General features: G+C 39.2%; 1 protein-coding gene across 2 annotated transcripts in view; it reads right to left on the reverse strand.

The window, feature by feature from the left end:
- BICC1 (BicC family RNA binding protein 1) overlaps nucleotides 1–20,672 on the reverse strand; it is a 333,570-nt gene that overhangs the window by 6,728 nt on the left and 306,170 nt on the right. Inside the window, exons 16-21 of one of the 2 annotated variants that reach the window (XM_025397701.1) lie at nucleotides 18,240–18,279; nucleotides 17,800–17,954; nucleotides 11,007–11,163; nucleotides 7,280–7,440; nucleotides 4,219–4,318; nucleotides 1,380–1,458 (exon numbers count right to left, since the gene is read on the reverse strand). In XM_025397701.1, the coding sequence (XP_025253486.1) occupies nucleotides 1,403–1,458; nucleotides 4,219–4,318; nucleotides 7,280–7,440; nucleotides 11,007–11,163; nucleotides 17,800–17,954; nucleotides 18,240–18,279 (669 nt within the window). In that variant the 3' untranslated portion in view covers nucleotides 1,380–1,402. The remainder of the gene's footprint in view (nucleotides 1–1,379; nucleotides 1,459–4,218; nucleotides 4,319–7,279; nucleotides 7,441–11,006; nucleotides 11,164–17,799; nucleotides 17,955–18,239; nucleotides 18,280–20,672) is intronic. The other variant, XM_025397700.1, reaches the window with a different exon arrangement.

The raw sequence follows: 20,672 nt of genomic DNA on the forward strand, positions 1-20,672 counted from the left end.
TGATTCATTAGGCTTATTGTATGACAAGCACTTTACATTTATTTTGCCCTGTTCAAGTCTTCTTTAAGGGATAGATAATATTACCATTCTCCATTTTATAGGTGAGAAAACTGATTTAAAAAATAGACTAAGTCACTTGCCCACACAGGTACTAAGTGACAGAGGTGAAACCTCGCATGCCTGATGGAAAGGTCAATGCCCTGAGCACTGGCCATCAGTGACCCACCGGACAGAGAAGACCAACCAAGGCATCAGGAACACAAATCTGAGAAATCGGTATTTCCAACTATACCAAATAATGGAGCTTTATTTGCTATTTTAACGTACCAAATTTAATTTTTAAAAGAAAAACCCAGCTTCACTCTGAAGAAGCAAGGAAGGTAACTTTACAAGCAAAAGACACATGCTGGCATGCATACAGATGGCTGTTGTTTCAAGTTCCTCCAGAAATACAGTGGCAATGACATTCCTATTAAAAGTTGAATACATGTATCTTGTTAAAACACACACACACACACACACACACACACACAAAATACTTCAAAATTCAGAAATCAAGACAGAATTGAATATATTTAAAGGCAAACTTAATAGAAGCGTTAAGAATAAATGAATCCCCTTAAGTACACAGCCTGGAAAAGTTTTATCATCTTCAAGCTAGGGACTATCTTCGGCCTCCATTTTTTCACGGGGGAATAATGTACAGTTCGGGAGGATATTCCCATTTTACAGCAAAGAAAAAAGAAGGAATGAGGCCAAACAACATTCTCCTTTAGCACATACAACACATATAACTGAGCACATGACAACAACCGGGCCATGAAGACAAAGTTTTTCAAAATAAATATTAAAAACTTTATTCCGAAAAGACACATCAGCTAGATCTTTGAAACGGTAAAATGATCACAAGGGAATCCAATCCTAACTGATACAGTTTCTAAGACAGTATGTGTGTGTGTATATATATATTTTTTGTTTGTTTGTTTGTTTTTGGGAGACGGAGTCTCGCTCAGTCGCCCAGGCTGGAGTGCAGTGGTGCGATCTCGTCTCACTGCAAGCGCCACCTCCCAGGTTCACGCCACTCTCCTGCCTCAGCCTCCCAAGCAGCTGGGACCACATGCACCTGCCACCACGCCGGCTAATTTTTTTTTTTTTTTTGTATTTTTAGTAGAGATGGGGTTTCACTGTGTCAGCCAGGCTGGTCTCATATTTATGTTTTTAAATGTGATGCACAGAGATAAATCTTCCAGAGAGGTTATCAAGGTCAAGTCCTACTGAAGAGACTTTAGAATTGTTGTTGCTGTTGTTTTTTAAATGATAAGGCAAACTCCTCTAATATTTTTCAGTAAGCCTAAGGGATGGTTTGGGAAAATACCAACCTTTTCCTTTGAAATTCCAAGGTTCACACAATCCTGGCAGCTCTCAGGATCTTGTTGCGGATCTGAACAGAGTCACAAACTAAAAGAATAGGTCGGGAAATGTTAGATCTACCTGAGGCCGTAGTGGGAAGCCTGTCGACAGGATGCTAAGCGTCCTTTCACTGAGTCCCTGTACATTTAACCAATCATGACCATATTCTGAGAGAAATCTGTGAATTTTCCAAAAAAAAAAGTGGATTTGGGAAAAAAGAGATCAAATTTATACTTTGATCCATCTCCATTAGAGATAAATTTCATCCACTGCTATAACATTAAATGTATTTTGGCCTGAGATTAAAAAGAAAACAAAACCTTATACTGAAAGAATCACTCAGATTATAAGTTTAAAACCTACAAAATTAAAAAGGAATTTTAAGCAAACTCTGGATCTAACCAATCTGGAACCATAAGACAAATGTGAGTCCAGACTGCCCAGCTATACTGCATCTACAGGGAGACAGAACGTTCTGGGACTATAAATGGATGTCTTTGTTATCAGATAAGCTGAATTGGAGAAAGAAGCTTTGCTTTTTGATGAAGAATTTTCTCAATAAAAATGTATTGCTTTCAGAGAAAATAATTTACCAGGTTCAAACAAATGCACTCAACAAAGTAAGACAAAATTATTCTTAAAATAATCAAGTCCTTTATGCTGTGCAGAGCAGCCATAAAGCATTTTAGTCGGTCTCAAACTCCCTTTAAAAGCAAGAGGACCTGGTGAACCCCACTGAGAGAGGAAGTCTGCAAAAGTACTATATAACCTCAATAGAATGACAAAGAAGATAATGATTAGAAAAAATATTATTTGTTTTAAAATAGAGAACTTGAAACCTTTCTGATTCCCATCTTACCTCCCCCAAAAGATACTGATATATTCCAGAGTAAAGATATTGATAATCTATCTACAACCCGTGAATGTATTTACAGCTATCTGCTTGTTGCTAAAAGCATTACAGAATTCGGAATTGGGTTGGGACACCAAAAAATGAATTTAGTTTTCACTATATCCTCACTGCCATTCCATGAACCTCTCATGCAAGACTATGGAGCTCTGGACTATGCCCTTCACTGATACAAAATTGCTGACCTGCAGGCATATTTCAACAGTATAGGTATGGTGAATGCACAAGCTAATCACATTTCAAATATAAATTTCATTTGCAAATTAATGAAAGAATATGAAAACTGTTAAAGTTAGCTTGAGTCTAGGGATAGCCCCCTGAGGCTGAGCTTTACAGAAAACAAATTTAAAAGGTTACTCTATTATCATAGATGGTAAAAAGAACAAGTAATAAAACTACCGTTTTGTCCATTTTCACTAAGCCTGATGATATCACATGAAAGGATAGATCTCAGAAATGTAAGGTGACCTTTGTACAATCACAAATTCCAATCTACCTTCATGGTTAATAAACCAAAACCAAAGGTTTGGAAACTCACTCAAAGACTCATGACTTAGCATAGGTAAAGCCCAGATCTCCTATTTGAATCCAGTGTTCTTTCCACTATACCAAGATGATCTTATGAGCAGGAATAATTGTCTTCCCTGTTGAGTTCCGTTAATAGAGGCTCTTGGATACATACAGTATATCCAAGAAGAAAGTTTAGAATTTCTGGTAAAACTGATGAGTGTAGAACCCTATCCACAGAAGAACCTAATAGGCTGCCACCAGGAAGCTCAATGGCTGGATCCACTCCTATTTCAAGGCTGCTTTGCCTATATCTGCTTCAGATAAAGATTTCCTATGGGAAGATGGGTGGGGCATTCAAAATGCTGCTAAAATAAAATGGAAAACCACTGAGGTTTTAAATTTTATCTGCTGATCTGATTAGTGAATGCTGTCTGGAATGGACTTTCATCAGTTGGATGCAACTGCTGGCTTCACTGAGGCATAGCCTGCAAATTCAGTGTTGTGAAAAAGCATTCATTTTTCCACAGCACATGACACTTGGCTTCTGCCCCTGGTGTGTCTGTCTTTCTGAGACTGGGATACATATAAATTTGACATTCAAGAACTTTATTGGCAAGTCTTCAAAAACTAATCCCATTCCCTCCTTCAAATTTCCGCATATTTCTCTGAACACTTTTTTGAGGTTCATTACTATGTATTTGCCAACTCCTGACTCATCATCTGGCTCCATTCCTTTCAAATGAGTGGCACCCAATAAATATGTATAGAGCATTTTCTAAATTGTATATGCAATAGATGTACAAAGAAAGTGGCCTAGGGAGACAGACATTATTTTCCTTCATTCTGTGACTATCTTCAGGATACTATGTCCTCTGACTCATAAATTCTATTAAAACAGTGGGAAAACTAAGAAGAATTAAGACAAGTAACACTGCCAGATTCCACGCTATTGCAATCAGCATTCTTCTCTTCTCAGTGCAATGATCTCAGTCGGTGTGCAAGGACACACACATTTGAAACATAACTGCCAATCAAGAATAATTATTCACTAATGTAATGATTACTGTGTAACACAACTGCAAAGAGGAGAATTAAACTCTCCCCCCCCCACTTCTCATGATCTGCATAGGGTGATTTTGGTTAGATATTTCTGAAGAGATCTATGTTCAGATATGACCCCTGTTACGGCAGGTTTTCAGGCAATGCCTTGATGACAAAGTAAGACAGTCTCAGGATTTGCCACACTGTTGACAGAAAAACCCCCTGAAACCACAACCAAGGTGTTAGGTTGGTAAGCCAGCAGTTAATGGGTAGAAACAACCCAACGGCTGAGACCACTGGCAGAGGTTATTCAGGTTTTAACATATAAGTTGAATATTTATATTCACCTGAAATTGCAAGCAGCATTTTCCTCCTGGCACCAAAAGTAGTTATTCCCAGCTCCTTCAGATCCTGATCTGTGAGAGTGAGGAATGTCTGAAGATCGATCTGTGGGTAGAAAGGTCAATCTATAACCAATATATTAATTACTTATTTTCTTTCCCACTGTAGGATCAACTTGTTATCACATTTATTTATTAATTATGCTCTGCCTACTTCCAGAAAAGAAAGGTGGTAGCACAAACCTAAGAAACAAGAATTTAGAAAGGTGGTGAAATGGAAGTGATGATTCTAGCAGAAGACTTAGCTCTGAGCATCCTGGCAACTATAGCAAAAAAGGAAACACAAAGATTGTACCATTTTTGTGAACTGATAAAAGGAAGAGCATTATCTGTTCAGGAAAGAAAAATATTTCTTAGGTTGGGATTTTGAATTGGTTTAGTGTATCTTTACCATTTAAAGAAGAAACTAAATAATAAAACAGATGGCATCTTCCTTTGTGTTCTACACAGGATTGAAAGAATTCCCGGACACAATCAGATCTACAGTTCATTTGGCTCAACCCAGCAAACTATCACTGAAACAGACACAAAAGAAGTATTTGAAGGAACTATAAACCTATACTCTCCAGCATCAGGAACAAACTATGAAGGGAAACTGCCCAAGGATTCGCCATCCTTCCTTTAAAGATAGTGTTGAAGGGCCGGGCGCGGTGGCTCAAGCCTGTAATCCCAGCACTTTGGGAGGTCGAGGCGGGCGGATCACGAGCTCAGGAGATCGAGACCATCCTGGCGAACACGATGAAACCCCGTCTCTAGTAAAAATACAAAAAAATTAGCCGGGCGTGGTGGTCGGCGCCTGTAGTCCCAGCTTCTAGGGAGGCTGAGGCAGAAGAATGGTGTGAACCCGGGAGATGGAGCTTGCAGTGAGTGGAAATCGCACCACTGTACTCCAGCCTGGGCAACAGAGCAAGACTTCATCTCAAAAAAAAAAAAAAAAAAAAAAAAAAAGATAGTGTGGTAGTGTGGAAGAAGAGAAAGACAATGGATTCTGAGGCCAAAGAGACTTGGGTCCAGATCCTGACTCTGCCATTACTAGCCATGGGCACAGAGGGTTGACAATACTGTATCCTGCAGAACTGTTGTAAGCGTTCACTATAACTATAGATATAAAACACTGGGCTTACCAAAGAACATAACTGGCAGGTATGGTTAGTAATAATGCATGTTGATATATCATCAGTGAAAGCTGCTAAATGAATCTTGAACACGCTTACAATAAATTAAATCTCATGAAGTTACTTATGGGGGATTCTTGTTAAGTCACATCTGAGTATTAGAAAATATCCTACATTGAAAAGAAGCAAATTACCAAATTTCAACACGCCATAAACAGGTAAAACTTTTCATTAAATGATATTGAGGATAATTTAAATTGTCCTGTTTTGATTTGGAAGGTAAATCCAGATCTTAAAACACCTTAGGCCATCATTTATCACAGTTCTAAAGATATGTTTTCAGAAATTCTGTAATAGAGATTTTTCAGCTCAAGTGTTCCCCAACTTTCTCTTAAAGGACCAGACTGTAAATATTTTAGGCTTTGTGGGCCATAATGTACTGTTACAGTTACTTATTTTGCTGTTACAGCTGGAAGGAAGCCATAGACAATATGTAAACAAATGAATGTGGTTGTGTTTCAATAAAACTTTATTTACAAAATCAGGCAGTGGGCCTGCAGACCACGGTTTGCTGATCCCTGCTGTAGTTAATAAAATATTAAATTAAGTTCCTTTGCCTTTATACTTTCATGTTTTTTTCCTGCTTGGAGTAATTGGAATAAGAAATGCCTACAATTTCTATGCTTATTCAAATAGGAAACACAGATGAAAACAAACCCAGAAAATCACTGAATTAACATTCAATCTCTTGCTTTTTGACCTTCTGTGCCTGGACACATTAAAATACTTCTGCTTCCAGCTACCCTCATCTAGCCAGCAAGACAAAATAAAGAGATATATTATATAATGCGTTGATTATGAAAGGCTTATTCAGCTTAAAAAATTCTTGGTTAAATGAACGCTAACTCAGATGTAGGGGAAACAGAAAAAAAATCAATACCCTAAAATTTAATACACACGACAATTGCTCTTTCAGTGTAAAAAACAAAAATGTTCAGCATTTAAACTTAATAATTTATTGGACCATGGCAAGCACATTGAATTTATGATACAAAGTGCCTAGTAAAAACCATAGATTCTTTATTAACTGACACATGCCTAGAAATTACTAAATCAGATGTTCTCTAACATAAAATTAAGCCAACTAGCATCGAACATGGACCATGTCTTGATTTGAAAAAGACACAAATGTATAGAACCATTTTAATTTTCTGACACTTTGAGTTAGCTGTGCCCCAGTAGTATGAGAGCACTGTTAGGAAGAATCATGCCTGGGGCCTCTTTTCTTTATGCCAGAACATAATAGAATATGGCTAATCAGTTTGATCAAAATCCATGGTCGTGATTGTTCAGTAGACATCTCAGTTCTGTCTCAGTTCAGGTAAAACCCAAACAGTAAGTTAATGAATAAATGAACATGTTGAAAAAAACATATATTCTGTGAGAACAGACCTCAGTATGACCAGGATGAGTCAAAAACAGCCAGAGATATTTCAGATGCTGTTATTTACTTATAAGCGCCACAAATAAAGATAACAACAGATTCAAAATGAAATCATGTTAAATACAGACTTGTTGCTGACCTTAAGGGAGCTGTGACTACAAAAATTCCTATGAATCTATACATCAATTGGGTTTTATCGCTAAAACTGTTAGACAGCTATTGTACATTTTTCTGCAAGTATGATTTTCTCTATTTCTGCTATCCTGTGTTTACTAGCTGCACTAAATAAGAAATGAGATGACATTTTTCTTAGTAACAAGAACAAGCTATGAGACTTGAATAAATGCTCAGTGAAAGCATACTCATAGGTCAATAAGTGATTTCATTCTAGAAGTCATCATACACACAATCAAAACAAAGATACTTGGGAAAATAAATAATGACTGACCTCTTGTTGCTGGAAGACATCTGTGTATTTGCCCAGGCCCAGTTTGCTGAAGAGCTCAGGGAGGTCAGAGCCTTTGAAAGAGCTATTTAGGTTACAGCCATTGCTTCCTGTCAGCGAGGAAATGCAGTCCATGTAATTGCTACTGCTGAGATAGTGTTCCGCTGAAAGGCAAAGGAGAGACAGGCTTGAAGTGTAAATGCCCAGAGAGAACATGGTTTAATTAAAAGTTTTAATCACCTAAATATTTCAACTTTCATTGTTCAGCTGAATAGAGCAGTAGCTGTAGAAATACAGCAATCCTTTACTGAAATATTGGCTTTTCATTAAGGAAGTGCTCGTTATTGCTTTCAGGGAGGCTCTCGCCATTTAAAAGGTTACACTTGGGAGGCAGAAATTCAGCAACAGTGCCTCTGTAGTTAATAATCATTCATCATATTCTCCCTGAGTAGTCAGAAGCATTTGTTGTTTATAATTGATTTGATGTGAATTAAATGAGGAGCTGGAAAAAAGATCCCTGGGACAAAATAAAGGTATAGAAAGTTATTGCAAGTCCAGGTTCTGTTGGATGGCAGGGTGGCTCTCTGTATCTACACCTGTGCTTTCCTTTGGTCAAAGGAATTGTATGATATTGCAACACATAAATGCTGCTCCCTAGAAAAATATAATTGGGTAGCAAGGTCACAAAACAGCATACTTCCAAAATTAAGAGTAATGTATGAAGTGATAGGAATGATGCTGGGGTTCCTGGATTTAATTTAGGACAAAAATAAATCTGTCTCTGGGCAAAACTTTTAAGACAGCAATGCTGAACTTTGCCTTGGTTCTGCAACTGACTTGGTGGGCAAAGGTTTCAACAAACTGTCTGTGGCTCTCAGACCCAGTGACAAGCAAGCGCCGGTGATGGACTACTGAACCAAGCCAAGTAAGTCACACACGCACGTGCACGTGCACACACACACACACACACACACACAGCCTTGGAAATTTTAGCAGAGTACAGGCATTCTACCTCACAGACCAATAATGAGCTCTTGCCTGTGTGGGAAATCTGTCTTCTTACACCAAGGATGTGGCTTCAGGAGAGGACCCCAAAGAGGTGAGGGAGGACGACACTGACCAAAGCCAATCAGATCCGTCTAGTCTACTCTGGGGATCCATGCATCTGCCAAGTCTAGGAATCTTGTTCTGCATGGTTTTGGGTGTCATTGATCACTTTCTCCAGTTGTTTTCATCTCCCAGTTGAGATGTCCTTCATGATTCTCAAGCGGAAGGCATTTCCTGATAAGGTTTCTTTTTCTCTTAAAGATAGCTGTTTATCTCTTGGAGTGAATGTGTAGAGAAAGGACCCAAAACCAAACCTCAAGATACTGAGTCCTGGGACATTCCACCATTTAAAGGTGAAGCAGAGGCCCCAAAGTCATAAAAACAGTTTGAGGAGGAGTGACTATAGAGGTACTGGGTCAAAGGTGACAAAAAGCCACAAAGTGGACTGCGATAAGGAAATTGGGGTAAGTGACCACAGGATGTGGGACATGACAACATGAAAATGGCTAAAAGGCTGCCCATATAATTTATGGTCCAAATGATACATTTACTTTTTTTTTTTTTTTTGAGAGTAAAAGAGTTACTGAGAATTATGCTGCAGCAAATGGTATAAATAGGGACGCCCAGGGAAAACAGAAGCATTGGTGATCTTGACAAGGGTGTTAAGAGAAATTATCTAAAACTGTGCTGTTCAGTACAGTAGCCATTGGCCACACATGGCTACTGAGCACCTGCAATAGGTAGTGGGAATGAAAATGCTCTGTCAGTACACAATACACTGCAGATTTTAAAGATTTTCTACAACCTAAGGAAGAATATAAGCTATTTCAAGTAATTTTTATATTGATTACATATTTAAAAGGAATCTTACATATGTTGGGTTAAATAAAATATATAATTAAAATGTTTAAAAACAAATGTTTGAAAATAAAATGTTCATAGTGATAAATGTTCAAAATAGCCTATAACTTACTTTTACTTAATTTTTTTTTTTTTGGTCTTAACTACTTGTAGTTTCTAGAGTCTCTCCTAAACTCCCTATACCCTAAAAAAGGTGACAAAACCCAAGTAACTGTGCTTCATTAATCTTTCCTTTTTATTAATGTATCCTCCATCTTAATCCTGAACTTCAATTCAACTGAGTAGTACAGTCAATTTAATTATCCAATGTTAAATGAAGGGAAAAGAGATAAAGATAGAAAAAGAGAAGCACCAAATGAACATATCTTGGGCTAGAGACTGGACATCATTTACACCCCTCCATCTGTGCCTGGCACCAGCCTGACTCTCAGCTCGATCATACTGTCAGTGGTGGGGTATCCAGCCAGTAACTAATGGGGAGTCTCCAGGCTACTATTGACAGTGCATTTAGGAATGAAATAGTTGACCGTGCTTTCTTATTTAGACTAGGCCAACAACCTGATTACTCCTTTCAAATCTGAGACTCCTGACAACACAGCTGACATGACTGATAGTAACGTTAACAACTGACTGTTACTGAGTGTCTACCATGCTCATCTAGATTGCCTTGCTTCAAAGTGTCTTCAAATATTCTGCATGTTTCAGGATTCCAAATGTGTCAAAAACCCTGAAAAAAGGCACTGGGGCATATCTTGTGATGACAATATCAGCTTTCATCTGTTTATATAGCCCAGAATTATGGTGCTGTTGTAGATAAAACAATGGGCTCATGCTGAGTCTCAGCCAGATTTGCTAAAAGTCAGAGCCCCTATGCTGTAAGTTAATTTTTTTCCTGTTTATGCTAATTCAGCAACATCTTGTCCATTTACAAAATCAAACCTTGCTGTTCATCTTTAGTAGCTACCTGCTGGACAGTCTTTCTTCAGTGGTCTAAGATGCTAATTCAATCACATTTTTCTCAACCATTTTTTTTTTTTTTTGAGACAGGGTCTTGCTCTGTCACCCAGGCTGTAGTGCAGTGGCTCAATTACAGGTCACTGCAGCCTCAAATTCCTGGGCTCAAGTGATCCTTCCACCTCTGTCTCCCACGTAGCTAAGACTACAGGTATAAGCATACCACCGCACCCAGCTTTTTTTTTTTTTCAGTAGAGATGAAATCTCACTGTGTTGCCCAGACTGTTCTCAAACCCCTGGGCTCAAGCTATCATCTCACCTTCGCCTCCCAAAGTGCTGGGATTACAGGCAAGAGCTGCCATGCCTGGCCTCAACCACTTTCTTATGTCCTTGTCTTTCTGTTACCACCTGGATGCATGTGTGTACCTTACCCATTGATGCATTCTTTTCATAAACTTTTACTGAGCACCTACCTACTAGGTGTCAGTCCACTAGGCATTTGGGAAGAAATATTCAACAAGGCAGAGCATAACAGAATACCTGACATGTGGACACTTCATAAGTGTTTATAAAATGAACAAATACAGTCTCTGGTTTGTGGAGCACAAATTTCACAGGGAGATACACATAGGTAGATAAGTAATTACCCTTAGGTATGGCAAGTACTAGAGTGAAAGCATGCACAAAATGGAGTGAGGGGAGAGAACCTCTCCTGCTTCACTGGGAGAAACGAGGATGGCTTCACAGAGGAGATGCCATGTGAATTACACCAAGCACTTGAAGTCAGAGAGGCCACAGTGATACTCCGACCCAAATAAACATTCTAATCTGGGGATACCTAAAAGTGTACATAAAACACAAAGCTCACTTGATTTGTTTTGTTTACGCTTAGGGCTGCCAATAGAAGCTGCAAATTCACTATGACTTCCAGGTCCGATTCCATTTCGGTCTCTCCAGTTATCAGATTCACTTCCACTTCCCAAGTGCTCGCGACTGTTGGACCGTGAAAGGGACATCGATGAGCTCTGTAAACAGACAAAGCCAGATAAGGAAATGTTTAATCAGGTGGGTTTCTCAGGGTGGGAGGAGGAAAGAATCCACATGACACCACTGCCATTTACTTCTCTTGCCAACCACTGCACTCGTGAGTGTTGACTCTCAGGAACGAAGGCTGTGAAACCTGCCTACAGCCTTTGCCCTGCAGCACCAAGGACACTTGGCAATTTACACAGTGAAGTCTTTCTCCTCCATTATGGGGAGTAGATTCTGAGGGAGAGTCCTGAGAGACCCCAGTATAAATGATCCCTTCTATAAAATTTGGAAGAGTGGATGCTGAGACTCCTTCCAATTTTGGAGACCACAAAGCAAATCTTCCACCTGGTAGAGCAAAAATTGTCTGCCTTGTATCACACAAGTAAGAGAAATGGTGATGTGGCAAAGCTGGCTTCTCAAAATGCTAATAGAGCCTGAGGTTGGAAGGGGAGCTGTCCTTTCCCCTGTGTTACCCTCCCCTAAACAAACAAGGATACAATCTCTCTAACAAATTAGATACCTGGAATAATTTATCTTTTTAAATTCTCCACAATAAAAACAAAAATAATTTAAAATTTGCACTGAACTTGCATTTATTCATCCTTTTATTTATTTTATCACTATATTATAGACACCCTACTTGGTATTACCTAGAGTATTAAAGTCAAGATTCTCTGATTTTCAAAGTATTATGTTCATTAGGTAATTCCAAGAGAATCCTTTACTGTTCACTCAATAAACTTACTTAATTCAATCTTGCAATGGCAAAAAGACAGCTCACTATGCCCTCCTTTAAACATTTCTTTCTTTAGGGCATCCTGACACCCCAGGCCCCAGGTTTTCCACCTACCTCACTGTGTGTCCTTTGGAGGATCTTCCTATTTCACATTCTAAAATGTCAGATTACCCTGTACCTGGTCCTAGGATCTCTTCCCTTCCCTCTGTCTACTTTCTTGTTAAGTAATCTTAAGTCTTTTCAAAAAGTAATGACAATAGTGACTCCTAAATTTCTAACTCCAGATTTGACTTCTCTGTTGAAATTTAGAATCATAGGCCAGGTGCGGTGGCTCACACCTGTAATCCCGCACTGTGGGAGGCCAAGGTGGGTGAATCACCTGAGGTCAGGAGTTCAAGACCAGCCTGGCCAACATGGTGAAACCCCATCTCTACTAAAAATACAAAAATTAGCTAGGTGTGGTGGTGCATGCCTGTAATCCCAGCTACTTAGGAGGCTGAGGCAGGAGAATTGCTTGAACCCAGGAAGCGGAGGTTGCAAGAGCTGAGATCGTGCCACTGCACTTCAGCCTGGGCAACAGAGTAAGACTCTGTCTCAAAAAAAAAAAGAAAAAAGAAAGAAATTTAGAATCATAGAGGTGCCAGTCTGACACTGCCATTTTCCTGCCTGACAGGCATCTTAAATTCAGTGTGCTCGAAACCAAGTTGTTGTTACCCATCCCCATCAGCTACCCTCAAACTTATTCTTTCAGAATTCCTATATCCCAGCTAGTGACTCTACTACTTACCCAGCTGCTCCAGCCAAAAGTCATCCTTGGTTCCTCCTTTCCTCAACACAGTCAATCCCTCAGCAAGTTTATCAGTGTCATCTCTAAACACAGCCCAAGTCTGCCCACTTCTATACACCTCCACAATGTCCCAACTGCCTCCTTAAGGGCCATTTTAATTCTACTCTTGCTCCTTATCCCCCTATAATCCATTTTCCATAAAGCAACAAGACTGATTTCTTAAAATGCAAATGAAAACAAATATGCCTCTGTGTAAAGTCCCGTGACGTATTTCCACTGCGCCTTACCGTAAACTGACAGGCTCCATAATCCAGCCTCTGCCTCTCTGCAATCTCTTCTCTGATGCTTATGCTCCCCCACCCCTACCCACCTCAGCTTCAGGAACTCACTGGCTGGTTCCAACTCTGGGAGATCGTGCCAGCTGTTCTCTTGGCCTACTACTCTTTCCCCATATCTTCATGGCCTTTTCTTGGCATCTAGGTTTTAGCTTGAATGTCATTTGCTCATAAGGTCTGCTTTATGATTACCCAGTCCTAAGGGGTTTTGTTTCGTACGTAACAGAGACTCTTGTTACCTACTGCCTTCTAGTTTGTGTTTCCTTCTACCCACAAGAAAGCTCCATCTGCGAAAGCAAGAACCTTGTATTCAAGCGCAGTATTACTAGTGTATAAAATTGTGTCTGGAACACATTAGGTGCTTAGTATTTGTGGAATTATTGAATTACTCTCAAAGACTCCTTTTCCTACAACTATGGGATACCTTTGCTAACTTCTGGGAATGGGTATAGGGAAATGAAGCTTTCTGAGACCCAAAACTGGCATTTCCAATGAAAGTAGCTTTATTATTTGTACATCTTTGATAAAATATCTTTAATGTTTCTACTCCTAGATTTGTAAGATTTAAAATAATCGGACAACCTCGTTACTATCAGTGCTAGAGAAGTTGAAAACCATCTTTGATTCTCAATGCAGGTTTTTATTTGCTCCAAGAATATGTGACCATTACTCATGCTTTGAAGAGATGGATGGCAAAAAGGTAAAGAAAATCCCAAACCTCTTTGTAGCTGTACTGATGTGACACAGTTACTGCAGGTCAAAGCAGCCTTTTGTTTGACTTTTGGTATCCCAATATAATATAAGGGGACAGGGTCATATTTTAGAATCTTGGAGAAAACAAAAAAAGCTTGCAAGCGCCTGCTTCTTATCTAAGGGATCTCTTTGAAATAGATTAATTTCTCAAAGCTGCCCTAAAACGGGAAAAAAATTGTTCAAGTTGAGCTTCTCAATAATATTGAATACAGAGTTTGAAGTATCAGATTCTTGCCTCAAGCGAAGTTGCTACAGCAGGAAACATTTGGTCCGTGGCACACCGAGTGAGCAGCCCTCACCCATCAGGACCTATTGGTCAAACATGCTTGCTCTTTTTACAGATCGGCATTCTCCTTGTTCATTTGGCTTTATTTTTCTTTTGAAAAAGGAAAAAGTAAGAAAAAGGAAGGTGTTTTTAGCTACTCTCCAACTTAAAAATATTAGTGCCATAAGCATAGATGTGGTCTCTATTTTAATAAAAATCTCCCTCTCTACTTTTCCCCAGGCCTTTCCCCTCTTCCTAATCTATAGAGGCAATACTCGCCGGATGCCCTATTTCTGATCCTTCTGAGCCATGGAAGAATAAAGGAAAAGACACACACAGCCAGTGCTGCAGAAAATCAGACCATGCTATGTGAGAGGCCCTTTCTTACATTTCAGAGAATTTGGGATACATGAGGAAAAGCTCAAGTCTAACTTATATACCAGGGAGAATCTAGAACACCATTCAGAAAAAAGAAAAAAAAAAAAAAAACCTGATCATATATTTCCATTAGTAGCACTTAAAGAGGCAGTGAAGAAAAGCATATTACATGGTTAATGTCCATGCTGGAATCCAGCAAGTCTCACCCACTCTCCCTCCCAAATTTCAATGTGAACACCAGCCAGGATGATGGGGCAGGCTAGCCCAAGATAGCCAAAGCAAGAAAAGCCATAGGAAGAAGTTCAACCATAGTGTCAGAGGCCCTGCACATTTCTGCCCAGAGAAAGTGATCTGTGATCTACCTGTCCTTGGGCAAGTGCTGGAGCAGAAGAGCTTTTTGGGCTCCTCTGCCTATTGCTGCCCTTATCCCTATAGGGTTACATCCCTTTACAGCAGTGTTTCCTGTGGGACACGCGCATCACAATTATACTAGGTTCTTGCTGAAAACGCAAATAGATACCTGCTTCTCACTCCCTACCTTTTGAGTGAGATCCTAGCAGAAGAGTCTGGATTATTATGCTCTCTGAGTGATTCTTATGTTCATAAAACTACGGCAACATGGCTCTAGATCACCACCCTTTGCTATGGACTCTCTTGGGTTAAATCATTAGGAACAGGAGTATAAGTAACCTTAAGTAAGACACTTAGCCATTCTGGGCCCCTTTCCTTACTAGGAGTTTGTGGGGATTGAATAAAATTGTGGATGAACTAAATGAATGTGATTTAAGATAATTACTACTATTATCTTAAATTCTTATGTGTTCATATAATACCCTAAGATATTCCTTTGAATATAAAAAAACATAACTAAGTTGAGTGTGCAGAAATACTTCCACCAATGAGCATTCATAAACATAATTTCATCTTTCAGCAAGCCCTTGGTTTTCTTCAGGATAAAGTAAGTCCTCCACTGGAAATAGTAATAGCCACTCAATATCAGTAAGAACTGGCCAGGCGTGGTAGCTCACTCCTGTAATTCTAGCACTTTGGGAGGCCGAGGCAGGTGGACTGCTTGAGCCCAGGAGTTTGAGACCAGCCTTGGCAACATGGTGAAACCTAGACTCCACCAAAAATACAAAGATTAGCCAGTCTCATAACCTGGTCTTAAAATGAATAAGTAAATAGATTAAAATTTGAAAATGAAAAAATTTTTAAAAATTTTAAAGAACCTCATACATGTAATCCCAGCACTATGGAAGGCCGAGGTGGGCAGATCACTTGAGGTCAGGAGTTTGAGACTAGCCTGGCCAACATGATGAAACCCTGTGTATACTAAAAAAGAAAAAAAAAAAAATACAAAACTTAGCTGGGCGTTGTGGTGTGTGCCTGTAATCCTATCTACTTGAACCCAGGAGGCACAGGTTGCAGTGAGGCAAGATCGCGCCACTGCACTCCAGCCTGTGTGACAGAGTGAGACTCATAATAATAATAATAAAATAAAATTTTTAAAATATCACTAGGTCGGGCGCAGTGGCTCATGCCTATAATCCTAGCACTTTGGGAGGTCGAGATGGGCGGATCACCTGAGGTCAGGAGTTCAAGATCAGCCTGGCCAACATGGTGAAACTCTATCTCTACTCAAATACAAAAATTAGCCAGGCATGATGGTGGGTGCCTGTAATCCCAGCTACTCGGGAAGCTGAGATGGGAGAATTGCCTCAACCTGGGAGATGGTGATTGCTGTAAGCGAGATCGTGCCACTGCACTCCAGCTTAGGGTGGCTGAGCGAGACTCCATGTCAATAATAATAATAATAATAATAATAATATCACTAAGAACTGACAACACACCATGCTAAGCACTGGATGCCTTGTCCAATGCCCTTCTCAGCAGAACCTGAATGAGACACGGTTCAGATGAGTGAAGTCACTCGCCAAAGCTATACATCTGGTCAGTGGTGGTTATCAGAACCCTGCACTTGACCACTCCATTACTGAAACGAACATCATTTTCAACTTGTCCTACTGTTGGTCTTAGAAAGCAGAACTGAATGAGCATTTCTAAGGTAAATACTTCATCTATGAAACTATCAGAACACAGTCAACCTAGCACATTTTACTCTGTCAAAAGCAAGGACGGGCTGAAAGGAACAGCCATACCGTGCATCAGGTGAAACTCTAAGAATGAGCACAGCAGTTTTATGGTCCCTGCTAACAAAAGGAGATGTTTATTTTCTCTCTGTGTTATAATGGAAGAAAGAAGAGTGTACCTCCTAGAGCCTCAACATTTTTCATAATGGTTCCTACATTCTGCTGCTGAAGGTAACTTCAATCTTTAAAATACAGCCTGCCAGGCTACTACTATAACTCTGACAATGACATTCACAGGAGACTCTTTCTTTTAGTATTTCAATAGTATTTTCTTTTTGACTTACTCAAAAGAGACAAAGAAAAAAAAGCAGCATGTTTGCTTTTGTGTTTCATCAAGAGCCTAATTTATTACAAAGAAAATGGGTGGAGAAAAGGTCACTCTACAAACGCTAGTTATTAGACTAACAATTATGAAACCCTTAACCAATATTTGTTTTTTTGGCCTACAGTGCTCTCTCTGGTTGAACACTGTGACTCTTGGATTAATCATTTTCATCCATGTTTGGGTTTGTATAGTCTCCCAGCATCGTGCACATGTGCACGCTCTCTCAAGCCCCACCCCTACTCCCAAAGACTTAGAGCCAAAATCTGATACTCTGAAATGGAAAAGGCCTGCTTGGTGAATCACGTGTAGCCTGGCTGTGGAGTATGGAACTCTCCATCCCTTCCATATGGCAGGAATGCCAGCTTCCCAGTCTCACCCCGAGCAGGGCAGCCAACATCTGGGAAACATAAAAATTCTGGAGCACTTGTTTGAGATACTTCTTGCTGTGTTCTTGGCACATCTGAGCACACTGAATTTTTAACTCATATCTGAAAACCTATTTTTGTTGAATATTTGCCTTTTCCCCCTATGGTGACCTTGCTAGTGAAACCCTTGGATAAAAGGACTCTTTATACATTTTTATGGAATGTTACATCTGCCTTTTGCTTAATCTCAGCCCTATGCTTATCATTTATGACACATCCCACCCTCAACAAAAACACACATCTAAATTTATATCTCTTTAAGAGCTGATCAACAATCTTGAGAAAATACAGATAAAAGATCATAATACACAAGAGTGTATCAGTTTTATAACAGTATCTTTACAGGAATAGAAATAAAAACAAGTCACCACTAATCATTTTCCTTTAGGTACATAAAGAATGAGTGTGGGGAAGGACTGTCCTGTTTTGATGAGAGAACAGACAGGAAGAATGAGTAGGACATGACTCTACAAACCTCATAAGTGGTTGTCATTGTGGGCTTATAGGACACATGATTGGCCCTTCTCAACTCCTTGATAGTTTCAGCTGGCATGGATTTAGAAAAACCCAGACCACTCCAGGTATTTGTGGGCGTTCTGACCTCCGTCACCACTGGTTTCTTTAACATAGCTTTGGAAACAAAATAAAACCAATGCTTGGTATGTTTAGCGCATTTCTTAAATAAAATACTGATGATAAGTGTCATTTCTTTGATATTTGTGAAGAAATTATCACTGAATGTTATTTCTCAACACACCGTTCAACAAAATGTATTCAGCAGAATTTATGCAACTTGAACCCAAATATTCTAGGTTTCTTTTTATGAGTTTTCAAGTTCTCAATTCATCATGAGTACTCAAAAAACATTTATGAGTGTACTAAAAAACAGTCAAGTGTTATTAGTGCATCATATACCTTTGGTGGCTAATAGCTTCTTCTGTTCATAGTCAAATGCCTGAAAATGAAACAGAAAATGCCTTTATTGACAGTCCCTCCAAATGTCATGCCATGGTTAGAGAACAAAGGTTTTGACTATGTTCCAAGAATCTGCCTGAGGCGTACACCAAGCTTTGCACAATAATGTCACAGAAATCCAAGGTAAGTCTGTAAGTTTAAACATGCTTCCAACACTAATTAACGAGTAATAATAAATTACCACTTCTGACTTTAAGAGTTAGAATTTTTCCTTAAAAAAAGAAAAAAAAATCGAATTTACCATAAATACCTAGCACTCCAGAGCCAATGTCTGCTAGAGTATACTACTACTAATAATAATAATAATGCAAGTTTTGAAAGAATACATTTCCAAAATGCTGTTCTGTATCTATTGGCCCCCTTAGGGTCTCACAAATCCCCTCTTCATTTAGGTAAGCATGGCCTGAAATGGTATGATGTCAGGATACCTTAAGAAATTATTTAATCTAACTGGCATAGTCTTTGCTTTTGAAGTGAGATAAATGGCAGATGTCTAACTTTAATTTATAATGACATTAAGCAATGCCATAAAATTAAACCTAGTTACCGTTTATTGCACAGGGCTAGGATAGCACCATTGATTCATTCCATTAAAACTGAATGAATAACTATGATGTAGTCAAGTCTATGTGAGGACCAAGATAGATCATTTTGAAGAAAGTAGTGCAGATACAGCTACATTTCAAATCTTTTCTGAGAGTTATCAACTCTCCAATTTAGGAACTAGCTAAGACTTGACGTAAGCATGTCTCAAAGGCCTAACAGAAGGACCAAGGACCAACTGGCAAGAGCTCTTTAACCAGAAAGACCATATCATCATATATAAGGTACCTATATAATCTATGTCTGAAACAGGACATTTCTGAAGGTGAAATGTGCCGTGAATAACAATTAGGCCAGGATAATAAAAGTAAACAGGGGCTGTCCCAGACAAACAAGGACATGTGATAACTAAAAACATAGCCATGTATCAGGAAAGCCAGATTTTTAGATAATATTTTTGATGAAGTTTTTACATCCTAAGACTAAAATGGTATTGGGAGTTAAAATCAAGTTTTAATTATTAATGCCTAAAGGCAAGGTATACAGAGAATCTAAATTTACTCGTTCAACAAATATTCATTGAGGGCCTACTGGTTAACGAGACTATGCTCAGCTTTGTGGAAGAATACAACAATGAATCAAAACAGCTTCGAGGACTTGCAGTTATTTTTTTTGTTTTGTTTTTTTTCAGATAGAGTCTTGCTCTGTTGCCCAGGCTGGCGTGCAGTGGTGCAATCTCAGGTCACTGCAACCTCCACCTCTCGGGTTCAAGCTATTCTTCTATCTTGGCCTCCCAAGTAGCTAGGACTACAGGCACCCACCACCATGCCTGGCTAATTTTTGTATTTTTAGTAGTGACAGGGTTTTGCCATGTTGGCCAGGATGGTCGATGGTCTCGAACTTCCAAACTCAGGTATCTGCCCACTTTGGCTTCCCAAAATTCTGGTATTACAGGTGTGAGCCACCGTGCCTGGCTGATTGGAGCCTTAGGAGGGTTGGGAAAGAGAAATAACTATAAAATAAATTAGAAACTGAGATAAGTATAAAAAGAGAGCTGGGGATATAGCACTCCAAGAGCAATCAGGAGATAGAGATCATTTTCAGCCAAGGAAATCAGGGAAATTTTTAATCTTTCTCTCTCTCAATGCTCAGTGAATATTATCATTGATTTCTTAGTGATTTTAAGAGTTAACTGTTCACTAACGACATAAATACATCTAATTAGGCTAAAACTCAAACATTAAGAACGTGCTCATCCATCCTAAAAGAAAGAAACAAGAAACTGGCTCACTGCAGGTATAAATTTGATGGAAGAGGTGACAAGAACCACAAGACAAAAACCATTAAAAGATTATAAAGGGGATTTGATATTTCTTAAATAAATTGTAATTCATATTAACTGAAAATACATCCACCAGAGAAAATGTAGTAAATGTCTTTTTTATTTATTTTTAATTTTTGAGACAGGGTCTCGCTCTTGTCTCCCAGGCTAGAGTGCAGAGGTGTAATCTTGGCTCACAGCAAACTGCTTCCTAGGCTCAGGTGATCCTCCCACCTCAGCCTCCAAGTAGCTGGGTCTACAGGTGCATGCTACCATGCCTGGCTCATTTTTTAGAATTATTCTGTAGTGATAAGGTTTCGCCATGTTGTCCAGGCTGGTCTCAAACTCCAGGACTCAAGCAATCCACCTGCCTCGGCCTCCAAAAGTGCTGAGATTATAGGCGTGAGCCACCGTGCCCAGCCTTAAATGTCTTTTTTAAACACTGACACATTATAAAGGCCATGGCTTTTATTTTTTTAAAAAATCATACAAAAACTTAGGAAAATGTT

The sequence above is a fragment of the Theropithecus gelada genome, chromosome 9 (assembly GCF_003255815.1).
Source record: "Theropithecus gelada isolate Dixy chromosome 9, Tgel_1.0, whole genome shotgun sequence".
Lineage (NCBI taxonomy): Eukaryota > Metazoa > Chordata > Mammalia > Primates > Cercopithecidae > Theropithecus > Theropithecus gelada.